The following is a 16,131-nucleotide window of genomic DNA, read 5'->3' as shown; positions in this document are numbered from 1 at the left end:
ACATTGGTGGCCAGAGGAGAGGAGCCTTCATAGACTGGTAGCCAGTAGGAGAAGGAGGGCTCCTTTACATTGGTGGCCAGAGGAGAGGAGCCTTCATAGATTGGTAGCCAGTAGGAGAAGGAGGGCTCCTTTACATTGGTGGCCAGAGGAGAGGAGCCTTCATAGACTGGTAGCCAGTAGAATAAGGAGGGCTCCCTTACATTGGTGGCCACTGGGAGAGATTCAGTAAGGGAAGGGCCCCCTTACATTAGTGATCAGTGATTAAAATACTTCTTAAATTGTTCAGTGGTTAAAATGCTCCCTTACAATGGTGACCAGTGAAATATTACCCATACATAGGTGGTCTGAGAAGAGCCTTCATAGACTGGTGGCCAGAGGGAAAAGGACTTTCATTGGTGGTCAGCGAAAAAGTCAGTAAGAAGAGGACCCCCCTTACATTGGTGAAGAATGTTCCCCTTCCAAATAGATATTTGATCGACGTCAATAGTAACTTGTGAGTAAGAAACTGCTCATTTCTTAGAGAAGCCCTCTGAAATTTCTAGAGGAACAATAGATTTCCATGGAACCCTGGTTGAGAAAGGCTGCTGCAAGCCCTTGACCAATCTTTTCACTTAAACAAGCTTTGTTGATATTTTGTTTTTTTTTGTTACATTTTTGTTTAGTAATACAACTCAAACATTGTTATTTTTTGTTGCCATGTTTTTATTAGGAAAAAAAAAGCCTTAAAATCTATTGACAAGATTAATTACACTGTTTGTATACAGTAATAAGTGAATTGCCAAACAAATTGCAGAGTGCAAGTGTCATCCAACTAACAAGAACTGCCTGTAGCACATCTGCCTGGAAGAAGAAGCCAAGAACCCAAAGAATGAAATTTCAGAGGAGGAGCTGTAAGTCAGTAAAATGAGCCAACTGGTCCACATCCTGAATACTTCCGCAGGGCACGGATTACTTAAAGCTACAATATGCATTTCTCCTGCAAGCATACTTCTACTACTAAACATGACCTCTTGTAAATAAGGTCCTCTTATCCCCTGGAGCTCACTTTCTTCATTACATTGAATTAATGGCACTCTATTTCCCACTAATTTACCCAACATCTTTGTCACACCTCCTCCAAATAGTGTGCAAGGTGCATCATTAATTGTACATCCCTACCTGTAGAGGCCAAAGAGGAGTTAAGAAAGAGCCTGCACTTTTATACCATACATTCCTCTAATTAATGAAAGAGTTCTCATATTTGGCTCATTAGTGGATCTATGTTAATAATATGTGCTCTGTGTGTATTGCTGCCTTATACACCATGGGAAATAATTCTAAGGCTGATTAATCAAAGAATTCTCTTTATATGGACCTTTCTGCCTTATCTCTTGAAGCAGAAATACGGTCATGAATTTATGGATTGAAATAAAAACGTACAATTCTCCCGAGCTGTTTATATAGCGTTAGATCAAACGATAAGATAGGCATATATGCATAACAGAGTGGATACTCCCCTACACTCAGGGAGAGTATGACACAATGATAAAAAGGGAAGACTTCTAGGACTATATACGCTGGACAGTGAGAGTCTGAAAATATGCTAGGTGGAAATTTCGGGGTGTTAGGCTACATGAACACGGGACATTTTAAAAAGTCCCTTGAACGCTGGAATTTAAAGGACGTTTAAAACGTCCATTGTGTCGCATTTGCAGCAGCATTTAGCGGGCGTTTTCGCTCAGAACCGTTTCTAGAGGTCAAAAAATCATTCCCCTTTAAAATGGAAAAAACGTGAGCGCTAAACGCGGGTGATCACGTTCGGTCGCGTTTTTGCGTTTGAAACGCCGGTAAACACACGTTCTGAACATCCTGAACAATGACTGTAAACGACCCAGTGTACATGGACAGATAAGATAACATAGAGGTGGGTTCAGGGGCTTCTGAAAAAAACGCCCAACTGCTCCTAAACGGCCGTTTACAAGTTGCAGTGTACATGAGGCCTTATTACCCGCACCCAGAGAGCCACAGCCTGCCATACAAGTAAATGGCTTATGTGGCCATACTTTTGTAAACGCCTATGCTTTTTTGCATCGTTTTCCCACGCATGTGCATACAATTGTACTAGCATGCGTGGATAAACACTGGGGCACCTGTGTTTATAGGAGTATGGTCGTGTTCACTTGTATGGCAGGCTGCATGTGGCACCTTGGGCGTGGAAGAACATCAAGTATTTGACACCCAGCATATTTTCATCCTCTAACCCTCTAACATGAGGCTACATACCTCAATATTGGAGTTTTCCATCGCCTGTCAAATACAGCAATATGACACCCATAGCTGCATTTAATTTTCAGTTAGGAGCCACCAAACAATTGACATTGTAGTGAAAATCAATCAAAATCACTGCAGCACCAGTAGACTGATTCCTGCACCATTTTCATGGTCACTTGAAACTGGGAAACCATTAAAACCATTGAAACCACACAGGTTCCTTGCTTTTATTTTTCAACTATTTATACGCCAAGTGCAGTAACCCAGAACAACCATTTGCAGCTTTTATCCGTTTACAGCAGGCAAGACAATGAAATGTGATTATTGATCGGTTGTTACAGGTTATTACACTCTGCAGAGTGGGCTTTGTACTATGAAACAATCCTGACAGTACCTTTACTAATGGAATCCCATTGTTACAGTAAGCCAATTCCAGTGTCCCTTCACTTATCCTCTGATGCTTTCTGGTTTAGTCGGCAGGCAGTGGAAAGAGCATCAGTGATAGGCAAAGTGTAGTAATTATACAATAAAAGCATAATAGTATACCATTAGCTTAAATTGCAACAAAAAAAAATGCCTTTATATGGTTTAACATGATTACAATAAGGATGATTATAATCAGAAACATAATAGTATACCAAACAGGATTGCACAGGCTGGTACATTAAGAATTACATGATTAGAGATGGTACACAGTATGAAAAAGCAAAAAAAAAAAAAAAAAAAAGGTGGTTCAAGCTGATTATGCATGTCCATAACAAAAGAAATGTTTAAGTGGTTAAACACAGACAGAGGTGCCTATAGCCCAAAATATTGCTGGTGATCCTACTGTAGTATTTTGTATGTAGATGATGCTCTCTAGCTTCTTTTCCCATATCCTTGTCATTGCATTAGCATGTAGGCTACAAGTGCTTTATTAGCACGTGCTACACATCCTATAGGCTACATTTGTTTTGTCTCAGTCTTATCACTAGTACAGCAGTCATTTTTATAGAATAATAGGTAATTCATGCTCAGCGCCAATTTTGGACTGTTTGCTTTGTTACTTACATCCGGTAATGGTATTGTATTCTTATGCTGTGTACCTTCAATAATTATGTAGTTTTCAGTTTGTGCAGTTTTATTCCCAATTATATCTCTGCTAATAGCCTTGTTTGTTTAGTCTATTGCAATCCTAATGTTGTTGTACCATATAAAGTCCAGTTTTCACCAGTAGTTTAACTATGCAATCTTTATCAATTATTTAATATCTGGTGCTGATGGCCACTGTATAATTAGCACCCTTGCACAACCCTCTCTTTTTGCTGTAGTAGTATGCAGGCCTTATCCCTATCAATATCAGGATGATGCAGTAGCTCATGGCAACCAGATTTCTGTGCATTGTACAGTAGTAAAAAATGTGGAAAATAAATTCAGACTGGCTACTTGGAACTGGAAAGCTGGAACTGGAAAGAGTCCAAAGGGCAACTAAGCTAGTTAGGGGATTGGAGGACCTAAATTATGAGGAGCGTTTACAAGCGCTTGATTTATTCTCCCTAGAGAAGAGACGCCTGAGAGGGGACATGATAGCCATTTACAAATACCTCAACGGTGATCTCAGCATAGAAAAAATATGCTTCAGTCGCAAGGAATGTAAGAGGACACAAGGCCATATAATGCGACTAGAGGAGAAGCGATTTAACCTTAGGCTACGCAAGGGGTTTGTTACAGTAAGGTCAATAAGATTGTGAAACGCTCTTCCACAAAAGGTGGTAACTGCAGGCAGTATGGCTACTTTTAAAAGACTCTTGGACATACATCTTCAAGATCAAAACATTCAGGGGTATGGGAAATGAATACGTCCACACACACCTACACAGGTTGAACTGGATGGACTGTTGTCTTTATTCAACCTCAACTACTATGTAACTATGTAACTTTGGGTCACTGCACTTTACACACTAGTAACCGATTTACACAAAAGTAGCCGATTAATTGGGCTTTAATGCCTGGAAGGTGGCCCAGCTTCTGCAATATGTGACCTCTGTGATTGGCTCTCACAGCAGTCACATGATTGAGAGCTGTCAGTGTGCATGCAGTGAGCGCACTCTCAGCAACCAAAATCTTAGACCACCATGGACACACATGTGCAGCAGCTGGGCATTAAGGCCCACTTCTCCTGCATTACACGGTTGGTAAGAGGTTAAATCAGTCAACTCAGTAATAGCAGATCATATTGGTGATCTTCAAATGGGTATCTCAGACAAGCAATGATGGCAGTCATATCTAAATTAGCCAGCCCCCCCCCCCCCCCCCCCGAGGATCATTTTACTATCAGCCCATGATGTCACTGTGGAATGCCACATTGGGGTTGATTTATTAAAACTGAAGAGCGCAAAATCTGGTGCAGCTTTGCATAGAAACCATTCAGCTTCCTTTTTTTTTTTCTGGTCACAGCTTATTTGAACAAGCTGAAGAAGCTGGTTGGTTTCTATACAGAGCTGCACCAGATTTTGCACTCTCTACTTTTAGTAAATGTGCCTTGTGCTGCTGTGATGCCACTAAAGTTGGCCACAAACAGAGTGATTTTGGATGGTTCCTGATCAACTGACCATGATAGGCCTGGTTGGCATCCTACCTTCCAACATCCTTTATTCTGAGACTTTAAGGAACTGGACAGAAAATGTTTTGGCTGAACAGTGCTTGCATCCATCCAATCAGATGCAGCCATTACTCGGGTATACTGGCAGCTGCTGGTGCTGGCTGTCAGAATGCTGTTTAGCATGGATAGGGTAATCAATTGATCTCTCTTGTTCAGTCCATGAGGCTGGAAAAGAAAAATCGAAGGTTTCATTCACACTTCACGATTTGGATTTGCAAGCAAAATTGCAGTGATTCTGCCTGCATTTCCAAATTTGCGCAGTGTTTGCAGCACAACACGCGTTTGGGTGCCATTATACCTTAATGGCACCCCAAACGTGAAGAGATTCTGCTGTGATTGTCTTTTAGCAATCATTGCATACCTCTCCTTTATAAAATCACGTGAAGCTTGTTGACGAAACGTTGCAGGAGCTTCTTTTTGGGCGACAAACACGTGTATGGCAGTCCATTCAAGTGAATAGGCTGGCCCTATGTGACAGGCAAAATCGCATGCAAAACACTCCCTGGAAACCGCGTAGCAGGAATGGGGCCTAAATGTATGGCCAGCTTAAAATGCATGAAAACACACACGTAAATATGTGAATCTCACTTGTTTTCATGCATTTTACATAATTTTTAGAGAATCACCAATGAACATTTCAATGGCCAGAGACAATTGCACATAAACATGAATGAAAGTGCCTTACATACTGTATATGTACAGATTTGTGACGTGTACCTCTGCTTAGGTTGCACACTACTGCACAGAAGTGCTGCTATGTAGAGGAAGCCCTACACATACTTATTTTGGACTCCACATACACACATAGATTTTGTTCTCTTATCCCATGGGCTGAACAAAAGAAATCAGATACCTACATCCATGTAAAACAGCACTGATGGAGCAATCTCCTTTGCCGGCTATAGTTTTCTGCTAGCCTGCTGCAGTGGCTGCACCTGATTGGGAGTAGGTATTGTTCTTCTGAGAACTTTCCAACCAATTCCTTTGACAAAAGTCGACTGAAAAATCGACTTTTATTGTCACGTCTCCAGTTTCAGCCAATTCGGAGGAATTGCCTAAAATTTGAGGTGGGTTTAGCAGCCCTAAAGCCCAACTCCAGTAAACCTAAAAATGCAAGTGCACTGCAAGAGTTAACGCTCATTTAGTCTAGGGGACAGTGAAAGCGCTTTTCCCTACCCGGTGTTCCAGGCGGTGGACTGTCTATCAGTGTCCTCACGTCCAATGCAGGGCTTTGGCTCCTACACAGGTCTTGATGACATCAGAAGACCTTAGAGCAGCCTTTCTCAACCATTTCAACACAGAGGAACCAAATGATTACGGTATACAGTAAAACCTTGGATTGCGAGCATAATTCGTTCCGGAAACATGCTTGTAATCCAAAGCACTCTTATATCAATGGGAATTTTCCCAGAAGAAATAATGGAAACTCAGATGATTCATTCCACAACCATTTATTCATAAGTCCTTCAGTTTATAGTCCATATACAAAGATTATAGCAATGTGATAGGTTGTGTCATCATAAAATGTCTATCCACAAATGGCAGCCTCCACTAGGGGATTAGAAGCAAAATCCAGCAGGAGCTACAGAGTATAAAAGAGAAGAGGCGCCTCTAAGTGTAGCAATATGGGGACATTTAATGAAGGTTCAACATTTAGTAACTCACATGGTTGATGATTAAATAGGCACATCTAAGTATGCTGGCATCCGGGGTAAAGCTGTCCACATAGACTATCTTCTGAACTACTGGCTCTCACCACTGTCAGTCTGCAATCATGATTGGGAAGACTACCCTGCAGTAGAGTGATCTGAAAGCGAGACTTTGAATTGCTCGTGGAGCGCAGCGTGGAAGGGTGTGATGATGGCAGTGCAGAGGATGGTCTATGTGGACAGCTTTACCCCGGATGCCTGCATACTTAGGCTGGCCATACACTATACAATTTTCTTATTCAATTTCCTTTAGATTTACCTATAACTATGTAGTGCAAGGGCATGCATGACTGCATACAAATTGAAAGTGTTTAGGTTTGACCTCATATTATATGGTTTTGGTAAATCTAAAGGAAAGTTGAACAAGAAAATTGTATAGTGTATGGCCAGCCTTAGATGTGCCTGTTTTAATCATCAACCATGTGAGCTGCTAAATATTGAACATCATTAAATGTAACCATATTGCTACACTTAGAGGCGCCCCTCTTCTCTTTTATACCCAGTTGTGACATGACGCTACTTGTATATCAAGTCAAAATTTATTTTAAAGATTTGCTTGTCTTGCAAAGCGCTCTCAAACCAAGGTTTTACTGTATTTACAACTCATGATACATTAGTGTGACGGTCAGTGGGATGAATGCTCCTTACACTTGAGGACATTGGGAAGAATTACCTTCTTCCAGATAGCTAAAAAGATCAATGGTGTCAGGGGAGCTCATCTGGGAGGCAGAACTTGCTCAAGGAACCCCTAGCAACCTCTGGAGGGACCCTGGTTGATAACCACTGCCTTGGTGTCAGGGGAACTCATCTGGGAGGCAGTATTTGCTCATTGCTCAAGGAACCCCTAGCAACCTCTGGAGGAACCCTGGTTGGGAACCACTGCCTTGGTGTCAGGGGAACTCATCTGGGAGGCAGAACTTGCTCATTGCTCAAGGAACCCCTAGCAACCTCTGGAGGAACCCTGGTTGAGAACCATTGCCTTGGTGTCAGGGGAACTCATCTGGGAGGCAGTATTTGCTCATTGCTCAAGGAACCCCTAGCAACCTCTGGAGGGACCCTGGTTGAGAACCATTGCCTTGGTGTCAGGGGAACTCATCTGGGAGGCAGAACTTGCTCATTGCTCAAGGAACCCCTAGCAACCTCTGGAGGAGCCCTGGTTGAGAAACCCTGCCTTGGGCAGAAGACGCTGCAATGACCAGTCTAGCAGCAAAGCGAAGCCTGCAGGAGTAGCGAATGGGGTAAGTAAATCTGCTCTTCCCATCCTCTAGACAGGGACGAGCAGTTAACCCTTGCAGTGCGGGCACAGCACCACTGCAAGGGAGGAGTTTTAGTTTTTTGTTTTTCAAACCTCAATCGAGTTTGAACATCAGAAACCAAGAACGACGTCCTTTATACCTTCCCAGCCCTCTAAACACTGCCATGTCTGCACATCACTTTCTAGTGCTCAGCCCCAACTTCCTCTCTGTTTGAGTCACAAGGTCTGAGTTAGAGGATACATTGAATCAGATCTGAAACAAAGCAGAGCAGCTACATACTAGATCTCCAACATAAAGGGAGACGTTAACTCAGGCTTTCATTTCCTCCATGATCTCGTCCTAATAGAATTTGCCTTTCTCATGGAATGACTTTGTTCTCAGTCTCACAGGGTGGAAGTAAAGTTTGCTGCAAGCTGGCAGATCAGACAGCTGGGGGGGTTGTATGTGGCAGATACAGCTTCCCGTTCATTCGGCTCTCCAATTAAATCCACCGCATGGCCTCCCAGCAAAAATGAAGTCTGCTCCAGTCTGTCCTCATGTCAGACACAGCCATGGACCCCAGGCACAGCTTCCCCTTTCCATGTTGATGTTATTGTGGAGCGAGGAGGGAGGTCTCATTCTCCATATTGGTTGGCACTGCATGTTCTACCCTCCCTCCCCCAAGAAGGGTCACATCACAAAGAGCTGAAATATTACCTCTACATTTATTTTCCAAGCACCCTTCTCCCAGTTCATCCAATGGACCCAGTGCTAGACCCAAGATTACACATCTGCACATAGATCCATGCTAGATCCTTCTATAACACATCTAATACTTCTATAGACACATGTGAGTTGGTGGACACAAACGGTGATCGGACGCAGACCTCTATAGCTGCATTCTCTGCATTAAACTACTTGTTGCAGAATTCAGACCTCTGAATGTACAGCAGACACCCCCCCCCCCCTCCATCAATGTGTCTCTGACCATTATCTCATGACATCACACAGCCAAAATTTCACAGATTTAAAGTGTAGTTGTCACTGTATCTGTCCCTTACATCTCTGGCAGACCAAAGAATAGGGCAAGGCTAGGCAGGCAGGGGTGATTTTTGATGGTGCTACTAAATGTGGTGATTAAATGTTAGCGTTTAGCAAATGATCACTGTACATAAGAAACAATGGAACATGTACCGTAGCAATTAATCGCTTATTATTGCACAATGCTTCAAATCTGGATATTCAGTCGCTATTACATGCAACTATATGTGAAGGGATTATTTGGTGTCGATATTAAAAGCACAATGGTCCATGTGCATGCAGCATAAGTGTACAATTCCCAGACTTGTCATATAAAGTCTATAGAATAAATATAGTGCTGGGACTTCCCATTACAGATGCAGAGCTCTGGCTGCTGCATCCTCAATCCTGACCCCACATCTCATGGAATTCTCCATCTACTCAGCCTTGTCCTGGGGGGCTCATCCTATTAAGGTCTTCATCCACCCAGCCTCATCCCTGGGGGGGTCATCCCATGGAAGTCTCCAACCACCCAGCCTCATCCCTGGGGGGCTCATCACATGGAAGTCTCCAACCACCCAGCCTTATCCTAGGGGGCTCATCCTATTAAGGTCTCCATCCACCCAGCCTTATCCTAGGGGGCTCATCACATGGAAGTCTCCAACCATCCAGCCTTATCCTAGGGGGCTCATCACATGGAAGTCTCCAACCATCCAGCCTTATCCTAGGGGGCTCATCACATGGAAGTCTCCAACCATCCAGCCTTATCCTAGGGGGCTCATCACATGGAAGTCTCCAACCATCCAGCCTTATCCTAGGGGGCTCATCACATGGAAGTCTCCATCCACCCAGCCTTATCCCTGGGGGGCTCATCCCATGGAAGTATACAACCACCCAGCCATATTCTAGGGGGCTCATCCCATGGAAGTCTCCAACCACCCAGCCTTATCCTAGGGAGCTCAAGGGGGGCTCAAAATATGGAAGTCTCCATCCACCCAGTATTGTTCTAGGGGGGCTGACCCCATATAAATCTCCATCCCTCCAGCCTCATCCTAGGGGGCTCAACACATGGGGAGGTCTCCATCCACCCAGGCTTGTTCTAGGGGACTGTCACCCCATAGAAGTCTCCATCCCCCCAGCCTTGTCCTTGTCCTAGGGGGCTCAGCACATGGAAGTCTCCATCCATCCAGCCTTGTTCTAGGGGGGCTCACCCCATAGACTTCTCCATCCCCCAGCCTCATCCTAGAGGGATAAACACATTGGGGTCTCCATCCACCCAGGCTTGTTCTGGGGGGGGGGGGGGGGGGGCTCACCCCATAGAAGTCTCCATCCCCAAACCTCATCCTAGAGGGATAAACACTTTGGGGTCTCTATCCACTCTGGCTTGTTCTAGGGGGCTCTCACCTCCTAGAAGTCTTCATCCCTCCAGCCTTGTCCTTGTCCTAGGGGGGCTCAACTCAACCCCCCCCCCCCATCCTAGGGGGCTCAACACATTGGGGTCTCCATCCACCCATGCTTGTTCTAGGGGGCTCACCCCATAGAACACTCCTTCCCCCCAGTCTTGTCCCGGGCTGAGCACACACATTGGGGTCTCCATCCCCCCATGCTTGTCCCGGGCTGAGCACACACATTGGGGTCTCCATCCCCCCATGCTTGTCCCGGGCTGAGCACACACATTGGGGTCTCCATCCCCCCATGCTTGTCCCAGGCTGAGCACACACATTGGGGTCTCCTTCCCCCCATGCTTGTCCCGGGCTGAGCACACACATTGGGGTCTCCATCCCCCCATGCTTGTCCCAGGCTGAGCACAGACATTGGGGTCTCCTTCCCCCCATGCTTGTCCCGGGCTGAGCACACACATTGGGGTCTCCATCCCCCCATGCTTGTCCCAGGCTGAGCACACACATTGGGGTCTCCATCCCCCCATGCTTGTCCCAGGCTGAGCACACACATTGGGGTCTCCTTCCCCCCATGCTTGTCCCGGGCTGAGCACACACATTGGGGTCTCCATCCCCCCATGCTTGTCCCAGGCTGAGCACACACATTGGGGTCTCCTTCCCCCCATGCTTGTCCCGGGCTGAGCACACACATTGGGGTCTCCATCCCCCCAGCCTTGTCCCAGGCTGAGCACAGACATTGGGGTCTCCTTCCCCCCAGCCTTGTCCCAGGCTGAGCACAGACATTGGGGTCTCCTTCCCCCCAGCCTTGTCCCGGGCTGAGCACACACAAGTGACGGTTGTCCTCACCTTGGAAGACTGAAGCCATCAGGGTGAGAGTCAGGCAGCAGCTCAGCCAGCGGCACGGTCCTCTCCAGCCGGGAGCCATAATCCAGCGGATCAGCATCAGATCCTCCTATGGAGAAGAAGAGCGACCAACTTATCCAGACTCGGTTCCCTCTTCCAGGGACTGCTCTCCCGCAGCCACATCCAGCACTCCCCGGCTAGGACAGACAGTAGTGGGAGGAGGGGATCAGAGTGTCATCCCGGGCGGGCAGGACTCGGTGTCTCCGGTTGTCTCCGGTCACTCAGTACTGTGATGTGTTGTGCGCCGCCTGTCCTCCCTCTGTGACTCCGGCAGGCTGCCTCCCTCCTCCCCTCTCTGTATGATGTCAGTGATGGGGAGGCTCGGCCTCTCATAATACTTTGTGCAGGCAGGGAAGTAGACGCCGGCGCCCAGCCCTCTGGCCAGAAGCTTTCATCTGCGATCCGTGTCCCCAGAGCTGACACTCTGCTTCCTAGGAGCCACCAGACCTGTTCTACTGAGTCACATGTGGCCCCCTCCCCAGAGGGCCCCTACTGAACAATGGCTGGGAATGTTGGTCCTGTTTAGACTTGTCCCCAGCCTTCCACACCTGAGTTCTTCACACTTTCCTTCCCACATCATAGCTGCTTCATGGAGGTCACTTTATACAGAAATAACTTTACATTGTGTCACCAACTTCACAGGCAGGGTCCTCCATCCTAGAGCTCCACCATGAACTGTCCATCCTGGAGCTGCTCCACCATGTACTGTTCATTCTGGATCTCCACCATGTACTGTCCATCCTGGATCTCCACCATGTACTGTCCATCCTAGAGCTCCACCATGTACTGTCCATTCTGGATCTCCACCATGTACTGTCCATCCTGGATCTCCACCATGTACTGTCCATCCTAGAGCTCCACCATGTACTGTCCATTCTGGAGCTCCACCATGTACTGTCCATCCTGGATCTCCACCATGTACTGTCCATCCTGGAGCTCCACCATGTACTGCCATCCTAGAGCTCCACCATGTACTGTCCATTCTGGAGCTCCACCATGTACTGTCCATCCTGGATCTCCACCATGTACTGTCCATCTTGGAGCTCCACCATGTACTGCCATCCTAGAGCTCCACCATGTACTGTCCATCCTGGAGCTCCACCATGTACTGTCCATCTTGGAGCTCCACCATGTACTGTCCATTCTGGATCTCCACCATGTACTGTCCATCCTAGAGCTCCACCATGTACTGTCCATCTTGGAGCTCCACCATGTACTGTCCATTCTGGATCTCCACCATGTACTGTCCATTCTGGATCTCCACCATGTACTGTCCATTCTGGATCTCCACCATGTACTGTCCATCCTGGAGCTCCACCATGTACTGTCCATTCTGGAGCTCCTCCATGTACTGTCCATCCTGGAGCTGCTCCACCATGTACTGTCCATCCTGGAGCTCCACCATGTACTGTCCATTCTGGATCTCCACCATGTACTGTCCATCCTGGAGCTCCACCATGTACTGTCCATTCTGGATCTCCACCATGTACTGTCCATTCTGGATCTCCACCATGTACTGTCCATTCTGGAGCTCCACCATGTACTGTCCATCCTGGAGCTCCACCATGTACTGTCCCTCCTAGAGCTCCACCATGTACTGTCCATCCTGGAGCTCCACCATGTACTGTCCATTCTGGATCTCCACCATGTACTGTCCATTCTGGATCTCCACCATGTACTGTCCATTCTGGAGCTCCACCATGTACTGTCCATCCTGGAGCTCCACCATGTACTGTCCATTCTGGAGCTCCTCCATGTACTGTCCATCCTGGAGCTGCTCCACCATGTACTGTCCATCCTGGAGCTCCACCATGTACTGTCCATTCTGGATCTCCACCATGTACTGTCCATTCTGGATCTCCACCATGTACTGTCCATCCTGGAGCTCCTCCATGTACTGTCCATTCTGGAGCTCCACCATGTAATGTCCATTCTGGATCTCCACCATGTACTGTCCATTCTGGATCTCCACCATGTACTGTCCATTCTGGAGCTCCTCCATGTACTGTCCATCCTAGAGCTCCACCATGTACTGTCCATCTTGGAGCTCCACCATGTACTGTCCATTCTGGATCTCCACCATGTACTGTCCATCTTGGAGCTCCACCATGTACTGTCCATTCTGGATCTCCACCATGTACTGTCCATCTTGGAGCTCCACCATGTACTGTCCATTCTGGATCTCCACCATGTACTGTCCATTCTGGATCTCCACCATGTACTGTCCATTCTGGAGCTCCTCCATGTACTGTCCATCCTAGAGCTCCACCATGTACTGTCCATCTTGGAGCTCCACCATGTACTGTCCACTCTGGATCTCCACCATGTACAGTTCATCCTAGAGCTCCACCATGTACTATCCATCCTGGAGCTCCTCCATGTACTGTCCATCCTAGAGCTCCACCATGTACTGTCCATCTTGGAGCTCCACCATGTACTGTCCATTCTGGATCTCCACCATGTACTGTCCATCCTAGAGCTCCACCATGTACTGTCCATCCTGGAGCTCCTCCATGTACTGTCCATCCTGGAGCTCCACCATGTACTGTCCATTCTGGAGCTCCACCATGTACTGTCCATTCTGGATCTCCACCATGTACTGTCCATTCTGGAGCTCCTCCATGTACTGTCCATTCTGGAGCTCCACCATGTACTGTCCATTATGGAGCTCCTCCATGTACTGTCCATTCTGGAGCTCCTCCATGTACTGTCCATCCTAGAGCTCCACCATGTACTGTCCATTCTGGAGCTCCACCATGTACTGTCCATTCTGGAGCTCCACCATGTACTGTCCATCCTGGAGCTCCACCATGTACTGTCCATTCTGGAGCTCCACCATGTACTGTCCATTCTGGAGCTCCACCATGTACTGTCCATCCTGGAGCTCCACCATGTACTGTCCATCCTGTCCACCATGTACTGTCCATCCTGGAGCTCCACCATGTACTGTCCATCCTGGAGCTCCACCATGTACTGTCCATTCTGGAGCTCCAATATGTACTGTCCATCCTGGAGCTCCAATATGTACTGTCCATCCTGGAGCTCCACCATGTACTGTCCATCCTGGAGCTCCACCATGTACTGTCCATTCTAGAGCTCCACCATGTACTGTCCATCCCGGAGCTCCACCATGTACTGTCCATTCTGGAGCTCCACCATGTACTGTCCATCCTGGAGCTCCAATATGTACTGTCCATTCTGGAGCTCCAATATGTACTGTCCATTCTGGAGCTCCACCGTGTACTGTCCATCCTGGAGCTCCACCATGTACTGTCCATCCTGTCCACCATGTACTGTCCATCCTGGAGCTCCACCATGTACTGTCCATCCTGGAGCTCCACCATGTACTGTCCATCCTGGAGCTCCACCATGTACTGTCCATCCTGGAGCTCCACCATGTACTGTCCATCCTGGAGCTCCACCATGTACTGTCCATCCTGGAGCTCCACCATGTACTGTCCATTCTGGAGCTCCACCACGTACTGTCCATTCTGGAGCTCCACCATGTACTGTCCATCCTGGAGCTCCACCATGTACTGTCCATCTTGGAGCTCCACCATGTACTGTCCATCCTGGAGCTCCACCATGTACTGTCCATCCTGGAGCTCCACCATGTACTGTTCATTCTGGAGCTCCACCACGTACTGTCCATTCTGGAGCTCCACCATGTACTGTCCATTCTGGAGCTCCACCACGTACTGTCCATCCTGGAGCTCCACCATGTACTGTCTATTCTGGAGCTCCACCATGTACTGTCCATCTTTGAGCTCCACCATGTACTGTCCATCCTGGAGCTCCACCATGTACTGTCCATTCTGGAGCTCCTCCATATACTGTCCATCCTGGAGCTCCACCATGTACTGTCCATCTTGGAGCTCCACCATGTACTGTCCATCCTGGAGCTCCACCATGTACTGTCCATCCTGGAGCTCCACCATGTACTGTTCATTCTGGAGCTCCACCACGTACTGTCCATTCTGGAGCTCCACCATGTACTGTCCATTCTGGAGCTCCACCACGTACTGTCCATCCTGGAGCTCCACCATGTACTGTCTATTCTGGAGCTCCACCATGTACTGTCCATCTTTGAGCTCCACCATGTACTGTCCATCCTGGAGCTCCACCATGTACTGTCCATTCTGGAGCTCCTCCATATACTGTCCATCCTGGAGCTCCACCATGTACTGTCCATCTTTGAGCTCCACCATGTACTGTCCATCCTGGAGCTCCACCATATACTGTCCATCCTGGAGCTCCACCATGTACTGTCCATTCTGGTACCTCTCCACTTCACCCCATACTGGGTAGACTTTCTTATCATAAACTGCAAATGTAAGACTCTTCGTGAATTGGGGTATTACTAAAGGCTTGTGTTTTATTGTTAAATACATCAGTGTTCATGAATGTTGCTCAATGTCATAATTCCTCAAAAAGTTCATAAACACTTAGAGCTCTTTATACAGGTGGTCAGGGGGCAGTAAAGGCAGGTGGCTTTGGTCTTTCGGTATCATGCTTCCTTCTCCATTGTGGATCACTTTTCAGGGGGGGGGGGTGGCAGTATAGCCACACATGAAAATAAGTTCTTATTCAGGTATACCCTCTGAGTCCCTAAGCACCATTTCCCCAAACTTCCAGTCTCTTCTACAGACATCCTTTCTCAGGACAACATGGTCCATAAATCAAAGCACCACTGCGCATGCATGGCCTTGGAAGTCACTTTCAATCAGAAATTCATAAGGAAATGCCTTTATTATTCTCAGATTGCTTACCAGCACTGGCAGTATGTATAATGATATCAGCCAGTAGTATGGGAGCACACACGGCAATGTGGATCTAGTAGGGGCTCCACAGAACCCTTCAAGCCAAGGATCTGCCCTTACAAGGGAAGTACAGACCAGCAGTCAGTGGATAGTAAGAAAAGGAAAATACAATGCAGAAGATGCCAATGTCTATGTAAGGCCAACCCTCAGCAT

The 16,131-nt window shown here is 47.2% G+C and overlaps 1 protein-coding gene across 1 annotated transcript in view; it reads right to left on the bottom strand.

Annotated features, from left to right (window-relative positions):
• Window positions 1-11,371, bottom strand: part of LOC309568770 (nectin-1-like) — a 204,872-nt gene extending 193,501 nt beyond the window's left edge. Inside the window, exon 1 of the mRNA XM_082274550.1 lies at window positions 11,102-11,371. Coding sequence (XP_082130676.1) covers window positions 11,102-11,198 — 97 coding nt within the window. The 5' untranslated portion in view covers window positions 11,199-11,371. The remainder of the gene's footprint in view (window positions 1-11,101) is intronic.
• Window positions 11,372-16,131: the final 4,760 nt, after the last annotated feature.

Source organism: Pelophylax lessonae (genome assembly GCF_965119305.1).
Source record: "Pelophylax lessonae genome assembly, chromosome: 12".
NCBI classification, from domain to species: domain Eukaryota; kingdom Metazoa; phylum Chordata; class Amphibia; order Anura; family Ranidae; genus Pelophylax; species Pelophylax lessonae.
The sequence above is the reverse complement of the archived record's forward strand: the minus strand, read 5'-3'. Positions and strand labels throughout refer to the sequence as shown.